General features: G+C 38.7%; 1 protein-coding gene across 1 annotated transcript in view; it reads left to right on the plus strand.

Annotated features, from left to right (window-relative positions):
• DNAJC3 (DnaJ heat shock protein family (Hsp40) member C3) overlaps positions 1–13,622 on the plus strand; it is a 37,921-nt gene that overhangs the window by 15,345 nt on the left and 8,954 nt on the right. The window contains exons 5-9 of the mRNA XM_065057119.1: positions 5,387–5,539; positions 6,942–7,123; positions 9,129–9,248; positions 10,998–11,103; positions 11,204–11,324. Of these exons, the coding sequence (XP_064913191.1) occupies positions 5,387–5,539; positions 6,942–7,123; positions 9,129–9,248; positions 10,998–11,103; positions 11,204–11,324 (682 nt within the window). The remainder of the gene's footprint in view (positions 1–5,386; positions 5,540–6,941; positions 7,124–9,128; positions 9,249–10,997; positions 11,104–11,203; positions 11,325–13,622) is intronic.

Below are 13,622 nucleotides of genomic sequence, written 5' to 3' on the forward strand. Positions count from 1 at the left end.
AGCACAGAATCACAACTCATTAATCTTTAGAAGCTCTTTAGCTTTTTCCTTTGCAATGCAGCTACCAGTTTGGAAATCTAGGACACAGAGGGTAATAAAACTTTTAACAGCTGTCAGCAGAAGGTCCAATTTGCGTGTTCAGGGTGCCCAAGATGGAACAAGGATTAAGCAGAAGTCCTCAGGTGACTTCAGAAAGTCATTGCTCACAGTATATGACTAGTACTTCTTTATCTGTTCCAGCTTTGGTTGCGTGTTGGTATGCTTTAATGTCAAGTTCCTTCTGTTATGGTTAATAGTTTCTGAATAATAGAAGTCAGCAGGACAGATGTGTGGGCACATCAACACTCATGTCTAAGGCCTCAATCTATGAAAGCCCTGGGACTATTTATTTTATCTTTAAGCATGTGAGTTTTAGTGAAAATCAAAGGAATATTGGTATGCTTTGGTTGATAGAAGGCATTCTGAAAAGGTGACAGAAGCAATGCAAGTCCTGGCGGCTCATTGTATATGCCTTTTAATTTTGTCTGTGACCTTGCTTGTGTTCTGGAGAAAATGCCAAGCGTTTGAGTTGCTGAATTTTGTAGAAGGCACAAAAATAGAACAGAACTTTTGCCTAGTCAATTGGAAAGTTTGGAAAGGACCAAGATGTCGTACTTCTTTCTTTCTTTTTTCTTTTTCTTTTTTTTTTTTTTTTTTTTTAAGAGTTACTGTAATGTTCACATTTGGAGTTTGTTGCAATAAATACTGTAAATTGCCGTGTCCTAAATGTGCGATTCTGTCTTCCTTGGAAGCGTGAATGCTTAAGGCACCGCTCCCGGCTCCACTAGGTGTCAGCCAAGGCCAAGTGACTGAGCACTGTACATCTACAAATTGCTTTCTAATCTAGAGAAGCCCTTGGCTGTTGCGAAATATACCAACCAACCGTGGAAGACTATCGTCCATTATATGTACTAATGCTATTTCTGGATGTAGGTAGGAGGAAACCATCTTAAGTCACTGGAAGTTAACCTGATTTGAGTAAGTTATTGGACAAGCTTGGGCTGGGTTTTTGAAGCTCTCCTAACCAGATCAAAGTAGCATTAGGTTGTTTCCAGATACGTTCCTCTGTGGAACAGTGATCATCTGTAGCTTCCTGGGTAAAGAATAAGAAGTATTTAAATATTTCCTTGCTTTTCTCCATCTAACATAGCTGTCTTACCTAATATATCGCTCTGCCAATGCAGAGCTTTCTTTTGTGCACTGTTCCTGAATGCATGGATGTCTTGATCTTAGATAACACAAATTATGGAGGTTCCTTCCATTCCCATCAGAATGTTTTTCACAAGCCTAACTGATTTATTTTCATTGCCTGTGTATTTACCTGCATGCAAAACAAGAAAGCAAAACAGCTTTAGGATGTGTAGATCTATGCCTATGTTAGTGGCACTGAACCACTACAAGCAAGACATAGAAATAGTGTGTCCTATAACATTTTGGGCTTTTAACAATATTTTGTTTTTTAAACAATAGTATGTAAGAGTTTTTCAAGTCATTAGTGTCTGTTTTTAATAATACACTCAAATGCTACAGCTGAATTGCCTGTGTACCTTTAATCTGTACTCTTTGAGAGTATGGATTTTGAGTTGTTGATTTTTCTTCTCAATGTGACTGTGACTGTTCTTCATTAGGATTTCTGTACAAAATGCCCAACCTTTTTCTGTATTGTTTCTGTACCATTGCAAAGGAAGATGTAGGACTGTGTAGCTGGAAAGCATGACAGGTTGTGGTAAGGCACTGAATTAGCTGTGTTTTTTAACTCTTCCCTATGCTTCTAAAAAAAATCCTGAAGTGAAAAGCCCTTACTAAATTTAATAGCCAGTTCTGTGTCCTGTAACAGTGTTCTGTGTTCAGGATCCTTTTTTTAGCATGCTAACAATGTTGTAAAGCTTCGTTAAATAAAAAGCATATTGCTGATCCAGAAAGTGTAATTGTGAGATACATGTAAGTGCAACATGCTGAAATATATTAATTCATTCAGACTGGCACATGCGATCTTCAGAATAGCAGCATCCAGCCCACAAAATGCAAATGGATGCTTTGTAGTTTAATATTGGTCTTGCTTCATTTTGTCACTGCTAATTTAGCAGTTTGGCTGTATTAATGGCCTCTTACTAACAATATTTTTCTGAAGTGATGCTACATTGTATTTTTCATGTAGTCTTCTGTGTGGCTGGTGTAACTCCTTTGTATAGTTAGAAAGGTCTTATTGATGGACTTGTGCAATACAATGAAGTATGACAGGTTTGGAGGGGGTATTACGCTGTTTTTTGAAAAACAGTGCGAGTTGTTTAGCTTGTTAAAATGCTTTTCCCATCAGGAATCTTTTAAATACTTGTGGTTTGACAGCAAATGCAGGGCAGCCATTCCAGGGCTGCCTACTTTGAACGGAAATTATTTAAGCACTTTCCAGATGCCAAGAAAATGCTCGGTTCCATGAAGTGAACTACTAATACCTTTTCCTGCTGTCCTGGATGCAGCCAGGTAATGTTGCAAAGTTCTGAGTCAAGTCCTTGAGGTAAAGTTCTGGAAGAAGCAGCTTCCTCACTGAGAATAAAGGGGAGAAAGATAGATATGCATGCAAATGCTTTTGAAGCTCAGCTTGATAAATTGAGTGGGGATGATGTTTTGCTCCCCCCTAATATTGCTTACTTGACTTGGTGGGGAGGTATGGTTTTGCTTACCCTAGGGTGTTTCTCTCCCCTATGCTGAGACTAAGCTATAAAATAAAGCAGCACCTATAAATCTGTGATAGAGAATTACTTACAGTAACAAAGGCATTCCTTTGCTTTCTGTAAATAAATTAGGGGCAGGTTTTGGGGGGTGGTGTTAGTGAATGAAAGTTACTATTAACTTGTTGCTGCGGCTTAAACTGCAACTAACTTAGTGTTCTAATCCAAATGCAGGGAACCTCAAAGACACACAAGAATACTGTGCTGAGAACACGTTCAGCAGCAACAGCGTGCTTGTCTTGCACACCTGAGCAGAGCGTTGCTTCTGCTTTTGTGCTTTGAGGCTGTTGATGAAGCATGTAGAGGAGTATGAGATATGCCCTAGAGCTGTATTAAATTCAGCTGAAGGGATTTTTAAGACCTTACTTCTTCCTTGGAAATCTAGCACACTTAGTGGAAGCAGTTGCTACCCCCAAGCTTGCTGATCCACAGGAAAAGGAGAAATAATTGTAGCATGATTTGTTATTGATAGTGATGTGACTGTTCCCTGACCACAAGGCAAAAAGAAGAAAAAACTGGGAAATAAACCAAAATTATAGTATCAAATAAACTGCATCACGTTTCCAGCTTTTTTTTTTTCTGGAAGCTGAATGAACAGGCTTCTTTTTGCTGTAGTTAACATTAGTATATTGCTATGATGTTTTAATCAGTAATTAACAGCTTCTGAGTGTATCTTTTCATCATACTCTAGCACACAAATACCTAATGGCTTTAGTGTGAATGAGAGCTTGAAAAATTTCCCTTTCTCTTTTAACTGGACAGTATGTACCTCCTAAAATTATCTAGAATGTTTTACTCAAATGCTGTTTATTATTATTGGACTTGTTTGTATGGTTGTAACATTGTTTTTCATATTCCATTGATGTTTTGCTCCAAATAAATTACAAGAAACACTGTGTGTCTAAGGAGTGCTGTGTTATCATGAGTTTAAATAGAAGCATAAAGCTCGTCCGTAGCGAAAGCTCTTAATTTTTAAGAGAGGGAAATGCTGACAAACTGAGAGAGAAATTAAGCAAGTCAGCTGGAGTGAAAGGGTTCAGAACTTCATAGTGTTTTGTAATCTTCAGACTTTTAAAATTACAGGTGCGGAAGTTTGCCTCCAGATTTAAGGGAGAACGAGGATGCACAGCATCAGGGGTTTATAGGCAGAATTTCTGTTCTAACCAGAATAAAAGGTGTTTGAGATGTATATTAGGAATCAGCCTCCAAAGAAGAAATGTTTTAGATCTCATTTCTCTCCTCTTGCTGAAAGACAGTGTAGGGGATTAAGGAGAATTTTCAAGTCTAAGCACAACTTTATTTTTGCCAGAGTAAAATGAAACCACTGCATGAGGTCAAAAAAACTTTAATGAAGAAACTAAGAGGTGGGGCCTGTGCATACATTTAATGTTGCTTTTAGGATTTTTTTTCTTTCATATACTTGAGACTTAGAACCAGAGGAAATATTGTTAAAGGGGTTCTGAGGGCTGATGTTATTGAATTACATCAGAGACTTAAGCACAAAATATGAGTGTTTGAAGAACTTCCTGATGAGAAAAATGGGACACTTTGAAATAAAAGAAGAAAGAAAAAGTACTGGATGACTTTGAGGACTCAGTAACTTTAGTCAACATTCTGTGTATTAAATGCAAGACAGTGCGAGTTTTGATTTGGAAAAACTAACAAAGAAAAATTTTAATAAAGTTTCAAGTCATTCTGATCTGCCCCTTCTAAAACTTTGGAAGTTGTTCCGATCAGCAACAAGCGAAAAGCCGGTGCTGTATTCAAGCTACACTAATTTTACAAATGATTTCCTGGCTTTGCAGGTGAGTTGCTGAGATTCCTCCTGGCCCATATTTATTTTCCTGGGTGGTAGCAGAGTTGCCTGTGGGAGATTTTTGAGCTTTAAAAAAAATATATGTATTTGAAAATAAAAGGCTGCCTAAACAAATTAAGGCAGGGACAATGTAACCACTTCTACTTGCTCGGAGAGGGGCGTTTGAGAAATGTGAGTCTTTGTAGACAGAACTTTAGACTTGTTTTAAACTACGTATGGAGCAAAGTATGTAAATTTCCAGCTGATCCCCAGTTATGCCTTTCCCTCATCTGTAGCACCTTCACTTGCTGCTGTAGCCACTCTTCCTGGGGAAAATGTAAAAAAACCACAGCTTTACAGTAATACTGTGACATGTTGCATTTGTTTCTGTCATGAATTTATATATAGGTATTGTGCTTAAAATGAGATGCGTGATTATGCCATATGGAAATACTTTCTACTGATACTGAAGAATCCAGTGTTGAATAACTGTCTGTAGAGAGATGAATTAACTAGGCTACAGTTGACAGGTCCGCCACATCCAGGGGGTGGCAGGAGGACAATGACTCTTGTGTACGATATGTTCAATGGTAAATGATCACGTGTGGTGGGGGGGAGGAATTAGATTACTCTGACTTCTGGCAACTTGTATCGAAGCTAAAAACGTCTTTTTCTGAGGTTGGGAGTTGGAAATATTTTTAGTGGAATTTTAAAACTAATTATGCTTTATTTGCAGCTTTAGTCAGTTCTTCATGATATGATTATTAATGGGACAAAAAGAGATCCTTGAACAAGCATTTCAGTCTCTTCTTAATGTTTGCAGCTCAAATCTAATCCCAGCAATAATGAGGAGAAAGAAGCCCAGACACAACTGACAAAATCGGATGAGCTACAGCGCCTGCATTCACAAGCGTTATCTGCCTACCAGCAAGAGGATTATGAAACTGCTATTTCTCTTCTTGATGAAATCTTGGCAGTAAGTGTTAAGTAATATGGTACTGTGAAAGGAAAGTAAGAGCTCCTGTCTGACATCTGTGTCTTTTTGTTTATAAACTTCTCACTGATGTGAAAACAGTTGGTGTAATTGGCCGAGTTTTGCTGAACACCATGAGTCCATAATGAAGTTGGAGAGTGGAGAATGCTGAGCACTAGCTGCAAAAAAAAGTCAAAATAATAGATTGTAGTTAGGGTTAAAGATATAACTTCAGCGAGTCTTCTGTTGCAGGTAACTTTATTGATTATACTTTCCTGTATTCCACAGTTCAGTGTTCTTGGGGAAGCTGGGAAAAAATTTGTTCTTAAACCAATGAAGTTTTGCCAAATATAGGAGACATAAGTTTGGTGTGTTTTTTCTTTTTGTTTTTTAAATTTAGATTTTGTTGTTGTTGCATATATGTAGGCAATTTGTGTGTGCTTTATAAGAAACTTGCTAAATGGTAGATCTGCACTATGATGTAGGTACTTTCTTGTCTTGAGGAAATGAAGCAACAAAAGGTTAAAAAAAAACCCACAAAGTTAAAAATGTGCATAGCTATCTAGATTTTCAGCGTATTCTTCAGATACCTGTATTTGTTGAATCTTAATCAGTGTAGGTAATCTGATAGTGTAAGTGTAAATGACTCAATTATGTGGGTGTTTTGTTAGTCATATAGAAATATATATTAAAAGACAGTTATCTGCAGTGACTCTTAACATACAAATTAACACTGTTGACTTGGAATTTACAACATTATAGCTTTTAGTGAAGAAACCGCCAAAGTGTGGGTGTTTGCCTATGGGGAGGGAATGTGGAAAAGCAGACGAGCCTCATTCTCTGAAACGATGGTTTGCAAACAAGATGCAGGATAAATTCTCTAAAACAAATTATGATAGGCAGTTCCTTTTAAGTAGTTATTCGTGCCACACTCTGAAATTCTTACTTCTGTATATATCTTTAAAATCCAGATACGAAGGTCAAATCTTGCATAGTTGATTCTTACCCACAGGCTTCTTTCTAGAGGACAACTGACAGCTTGGTCCTTGCTGTTCATTACCTCTGTTCTTGTGGGAGGATATAATAATTTATGATTCTGATATCCTTCCCCAGAGGCTCAACAGACTGTCCCAGTTTAAGCAATGCCAGTAGATTTAATTCATCTCCCTGCATGAGCTCATTGAATCACTTACAGATTTTTCAGGCCTTTGTTTTCTGTGTGGGCAGGTGCATCACAGCATCCACCAGGAAGCAGGGATGCTGATTTCGTGTGCTCTGCGTGCAGCTTGAACCTTATGCTATTGCAGTTGGCAAAGTGAAATTAAATGGGATTTTTCCTTTGTTGGGGAGAAAAAGAAGTGAAATGTTATGGACCAAAAACAAGCTTTAATTTTGATTTCTCAAGGTTTGTGTTTGGGATGCAGAGCTACGGGAACTTCGAGCCGAGTGTTATATAAAAGAAGGGGAACCAAGCAAAGCCATTAGTGACTTGAAAGCTGCTGCCAAATTAAAGAGTGATAACACTGAAGCCTTCTATAAAATCAGCAGAATATATTATCAGCTGGGGGACCATGAATTATCACTCAGGTAATTTTACTGTTTGCTCTAATCATTATAATTGAGACGGAAAATGTGATAGAAGTCATGACAAACTGTGAAATATCTATGTTGTCTGGTTTTTGGATGGAGTAGCCACTCTGATCTGGGTCTGATAAAGGAAGCTCCTTTCCAGAAGCTAAGAACTGGCAGTGAAGACACCATGTTTATTTTTGACTGGCCAACCATTGATGCTTCCTGGCATCTTATTTACTTAAATAGAAGCTATAATGCAAGTTGCTTGCACTTACTGTCTTCATTGTGCTTCTCTATCCTAAAGTGATTCTCTCAGCTTGCTTTGGTGGAGCCTTTTTTTAACCTTGAGCCTCCATTCAATGAATTCTTAGGGCTAGATTTTTATTGTCAGGAGTGGAAACAAAAGGCTACAAGATAAAGAATAAATAGGAGCGTCCAAGTATGAGGAGCTGGGGATCCAGAGCTGTCAGTCTTTCTTTCTTGCAGACAGTATCCAATATTTTGGACAATTTTTTGATTACACTCTACCCTTTTATTCATATTCATTTAAGTTTTAGGTGTTATTCCCACATGTCCCTAGTCAATCCTGTAGATAACTGCCCTTGCCCAATCCGGGCTCTTAACTTCATACTCTGTGCTCGGCTGGACAGGTGGTATAATCCTTCTTCTTGCACACAAGTAGTTTCTGTGCAGCTCATTATCTGAGGTGCTCTACCTGCATCTCCAGACTCCTTCCAATATGATGTCTGCCACAGAATCTCGTCAGTGAGAGGTGAAGGTAACTGAAAAAGCCCGAGTTTCTTTTCTTGGCAGCATATGACAAAGGCTGGTGGATGGAAACTACATGCGATTATGCCTGCAAAACTTCATTTTGTAGTAAGGCAAAAGTAAACATCAAATAACTAACTTGCTTGCATTAGCATTCCCCTTTCTGGAGTATGTATTATACTTTATCTCTGGAGCTCATAGATCACTTCTGTGGTGACTTTTGGTAGCTGACCGTCATTGAACCTAGTGATTTCAAGAACAGGTGGTATTTTGTTTTTTCTCTGAAATCCACACGTGGAGTTCTGTGCTAATAACCAAATCTTAAGATTTTTATAAGTTGAGATAGCTGTTGGAGAACAGGATGGTATCAGAATGCAGGGATAAGCCTCTCTTCTTTATTGTTATTTATTTATTCATTTTCTTTGTGTCATAAGATGTACTAAGAAAGAGTTCTGTAGCTCAGGGACTTGCTGGGTGATTAATCTTGTCCTTTCCTTAGCTGCTTCCTCTTACCTTGACAGGCTTAATGATTTTCAACTAGTAGTTAATTTTGTCTCTCTTTAAGAAAAAAAAAATTTTGCTATCTCTTTCGGAAAATAACCCCTTGGTTGTACTATGATGACTATATAGGATACATAACTTTTATTCTTTCATATGACTGCATTCTGGCGTGTTTTTTTTAAAGACTTGACTATGTTAAGAGGTATCTGCCCTAATCAGAGTCTGATTAAACAGTACAGTGAAAAATCAGGCCCAGGTGTGGCTGATATTCCATCAAGAGGTGGTTTGGATCTTACCTGAGCTTTGGGTGTTTCAGGCAGGATAAAATATATGTCTACACAGGTATTTTGTAATATAACTGAGTTAAATATACAGGAAAACTATGAACAATTTTTTTCTGATAACTGCTGAAAATAATTTTTTCCCAGGGTATATTTGTCTTCTGCTTAGTCAGTTATTAATGTAACACTTCTCAATCTTTGCGTATTTGGCAATACAAAATACTTAAAACCAGGCAAATATTACTATGTTCTAGAAGGGATTTGTTGTTGTTTTTTCCTCTCACTTTAAATTCATTTTCGGATGAAGGGAGAAACCATGTAAAGAAGTCAACTGTTGTTCTGGAGAGTTTATAGATGCTGTATTGTGTGTGCATCTCTAGGTGAAATTTCATGTGTGCTGATGTCTTTCTGTTTTGTGGTGACTTTTTTCTTTTTTTCCGCCATCCCCTTTTCCTCCTCCCCGTGAAAAGTGAAGTCCGGGAGTGTCTGAAGCTGGACCAGGACCATAAGCAATGCTTCTCTCTTTATAAGCAAGTAAAGAAACTCAATAAGCAGATTGAGTCAGCAGAGGAATTAATCAGAGAAGGCAGGTAAGTGTTCACTGCTGTATATATAAAAAAAAGGTAAAAAAAAAAATCACTACTGATTGAGGAGCTGATTAAGTGATGCTTTTTGCATCTATTAGTTGAAGTGGATAACTGAGCATAGCTCTCAAATTACAATTAAAATAAATATTGACTCGCCTAGTGACAACCCTATTCTGATTCCTTCTGATGTTACTCTCTTCTCTTTGAGTGCTTCTTTGTAGAGTGGGTAGCAAGACAAGATGGGGATAATATTTGTTAGCTCTGGAGTGCTGGGCTCTCAGACAAGAGAGGTGAAGCTACTGAGAAAGTCCAGAGAAGTGCCACAAAGATGATGAAGGGGACTGAGCATCTCTCTCCTGTGAGGAAAGGCTGAGAGAGCTGGGACTGTTCCCCCTGAGCCTTTTCTGCTACAGGAGGGGTCTCATCAATGCGTTTATAAATGTATATAAATACCTGAAGGGAGGATGCAAAGAAGGTGGAGCCAGGTTCTTCTCAGTGGTGCCCAGTGACATGACAAGAGGCAACGGGCACAACCTGAAACAGGAAATTCCTTTTGAACATAAGGAAATGCTTCCCACCACCCTCTCCTTTCCACTGGTGCAGGTTGCCCAGAGAGGCTGTGAAGTCTCCTCACTTTGTAGATATTCAGAATCCATCTGAACACAGTTCTGGGCAACCAGCTCTAGGTGACCCTGCTTGAGCAGGGCTGTTGGACCAGCTGACCTCCGGAAGTCTCTTCCAACCTCAACTCTTCTGTGATTAAAGGAGCACATCTTCAGACTAAAACCACCTAGTAAATGTGCAGTGCCTTGATAGCAAAAGTGGATCTGACTGGTGGGCTTCTTTTATGCACCCTGTTACATGATAGACAATTTCTCTGTATTCTTCTACTTCTTGCTTTATTTCAGTTTTATGGGTTTCCAAGCACATGACATCCAACTATAAGGACCCTTAACAAGTGATTAAATGTTGTCAAGGTGGCTTTTTAAAACAAAGTACATCAGGAGCATGAATCAGTGCAACTGCAGACAGTTTTAAGTCAGCAGTTTGTTTGGACGCTTTTCACTTTAGTCTTCTATTTTAATGCAATATCAGCAGGGAGTCTTCTGAGACCCTGTATTTCTTTTAGCTTGTACCAACCCTCGGTTCAGTCATTGCATTTTTAGGTGAATGTTCTAATTCATTTCTTACTCCAACCACGGAATTTTTGCATCTTTGAAACCTTCATAGCAAAAATACATTTTACTATGTGACTTTTGGAGAAGAAGGGAGAAAACAAGGAAGGGAGAAAACAACAGCCTGATTCAAGCTGGCCTAAAAAACTTTGTCTTTTTCGTACCAAGAAATGCAAATAGTACTGTGCTCACAGCGAGACTCCAGACCGAGTCCGGCTCAGATATTGGAGAGGGAGATGGTGTTTTCCAAGAGCAGAGTGATGTGTTGTAAAGAAGGCAGATCTAGAGACTGCCTGTGCGCACTGAGGGATGGTAGTCATTATCATCTGCAGAAGCCTGCCAGGTGTAGTGCCCGCTTTTCTGTCCCATAGCACGGGAAAGGGAATGGGGATGTAACTCTTGCAGTGGCTGAAAGCTTTCTTTGAACTGTTGTCTTGCACCACACCTATTAGAGTTAAGGTGCATTGCTAGAAGCATGTGAAAATCTGTGAATGTTAAAATTTATAAATAAACCACAACGTCCTGAAATAGTTATTACATTTCATGATATTATGCTTATCTTTATGATTTAAAACAGGTATGAAGATGCTATCAATAAGTACGATTCTGTAATGAAAACTGAGCCAGATGTTGCCATTTATGCTACTCGTGCCAAAGAAAGGATCTGTCACTGTTTATCAAAGGTAATTTGGCTGATCTCACACTGTTAATTTCTTTAAAACAAAGAAACAAACAAACAAACCCCAGAACTATATGAATTCTGTTGTACTGTCTCTTCTCTAGAATCAGCAACCTACAGAAGCCATAAAAGTTTGTACAGAAGTTCTGCAACTGGAACCAACCAACGTAAATGCCCTGAAAGACAGAGCAGAAGCTTATTTGCTGGAAGACCTGTATGAAGAAGGTACAGTTGTATGCGGTTTGCACATACTTCTTTAATGGGCATTTAAAATGCAGTCTGTGTTTCAAAACTTTTTAACATGCACTTTGATTCTACACCATGTTGTTATCCCTAATCAGCACTGGTAGTTGCAGATTTACAAAAATATCTACTGGTAATTTTGTCTTGATTAGTGTACGTGGAATGTACTTGTTTTATCTACAGCGGAGTTGTCTTTATGACAGTGGGCTACATTCAGCTTACTCAACTTAAACACATTTATATAATCAGCAACGTCAGACAATTGCATTTAGAGATAAAAAGTGATTATAGCCATGTAAATGCATTTTAGGAACTCATTTTACTGTCTTTAGATGGCAGCAGGAAACAATGCTGTTCTATCCCCCAGCATATGCTGAGGGCAGAAGATACCAGCCAAGGCTTCACCTTCATGTGTCTCTGTAGTGCTGCAAAGAGCAGGAAGCTGATTCTATTCAGACACGTGGTGTGGACTGCGGGGTTGTCCTGTGCAGGGACAGGAGCTGGACTCAATGATCCTTATGGGTCCCTTCCAACTCAGTTCATCCTACGATTCCATGATACTCAAAGCTGCATTTTCCACATGGGGTTTTCATAAAATGCATAGTGTTATGTGGTCCCATATACAGCCTTGGAAAGTAGTAACATGTGTCTACAAGTACACCATTATGTTGTTGTCTGGCTTCTTTAAGAGTATGAAGTGCTAATGTACGATGAAAAAAAAATCTTCAAAATTTAATTTAGCAGATCTCATTTCCACAAGAAATCAGGCTTGAGAAGGAAATTTGGACAATCTGTTTCACCCCTGTGCTAAGTCACAAAGCTGTTTTTGAAGTATTGGGCTGTGTCAGTCACATGTTATGAGGGAAAGGACTTGTAGGCTTTAAATGTGCAGAAAGCTAGTTCCATTAATTTTAATACTCATAGAACAAATTTCCTTTTCTGTACTCTGCTGCTGGTTGCTTTACAACTGAACAAAAAAAATCTTTGCTATTTAAAATTTCATGAAGGCAGCTGTTCTCATTAATATCATACTCAGATTTTTTTTTTTTGTCTTTCTGAGAAATTAATCACTGATAAATGACAGTGCTCACGTCCTGAAGTTCACTTCAAAAATGACATACCTATTTCATTCTTTTTTAGGCTTCCTTGACTCTAATAAAAACAGGGTATAAAGAGGACTGGTGGGTGGTTTCAGGCAGTCCTCTGTATCAGCCCTGCAGACCTTGTACCTCTGAAATGACCTAGACCTAGGCTCTCTTTGCTGAGGCTGGCAAACCTTCTTCCCCCTTTTAAGAAAATGGGTGGGAGACAACAGCATTTCAGAGAACTGATGACCTTTGTACAAAGGAATTGCTTAAAAACAACCCAAAGTGTGAGGAAAAATTGTCTTTCTGTTTTTCTTAGAGTACAGTTTTCCCATCTTTTGTTTAGAACTGCAGTGTCAACCTCAAAGTTAAGGCTCAGGAAGATTTCACAGTGAGGAGGCCCCTGCTATGGGCATTTCCCCATACGTTTCTGTACTTCAGTACAGTGGAAGTAAGCTCAGTCAGCACTGGGAAGAGTCGATTTACAAGTGAATTAAAAACCAAAACAAAATAAACACTTCCCTAAACAAAAGTACAGAATTCAAAGGTACAGATTACAAATCTACATAGATTACAGCTTGTACAAAGGTTTTTGATTTAAGAGGAAGGAGTATCAGCAGAAGGAGAACCCAAACATTTTAAGGTTATTTTTTCCCCTCAAGGTGTATGAATCTTCAGTTTAGAGGAGGGTACAAAGAGAGAGAGGCCAAACAGGCCCTGCTGTGAGCCCTCTTAGATGTACCTTTTGCTTCTTACTAGTGGACAGAACTGATCTTGAAACTTCTTTTCCTGAAACTGATGAATCTCAATTTGGATCTTTCTAACATTATCTTCTGTTAAATCCTCATCTATTTCTGCTTCTTCTAGGGTGAGAGAATCGGGCAACTCTTGCAAATTAGAGGGGGGGGAAAGAAAGTTTTGTAACAAGGTCCTGCACAAATGTACAGAATCTATTTGATCTTGTTCAGGAGCAAATCCCTCCCTATGACGGGATATAAGGAAACACCTGGTATCTGGGAGAGTTTATTTCCTGGGCTGGAGCCTGCTGGGCTTGGCCTAGCCTGGCTCTGAGTGTTGTTTAGCATATCCCCAGCCTTCCTGCTGCCCTTGGTAGTAGTGAGATGGTTGTAGTTAAACTCTGTCTTCCAGCAGAGCCTCCATAAACAGTATTATAGGCCATTAATGTTCTCTGCCT

This window comes from Columba livia, chromosome 1 (assembly GCF_036013475.1).
Source record: "Columba livia isolate bColLiv1 breed racing homer chromosome 1, bColLiv1.pat.W.v2, whole genome shotgun sequence".
In the NCBI taxonomy this organism is placed as follows: Eukaryota; Metazoa; Chordata; class Aves; order Columbiformes; family Columbidae; genus Columba; species Columba livia.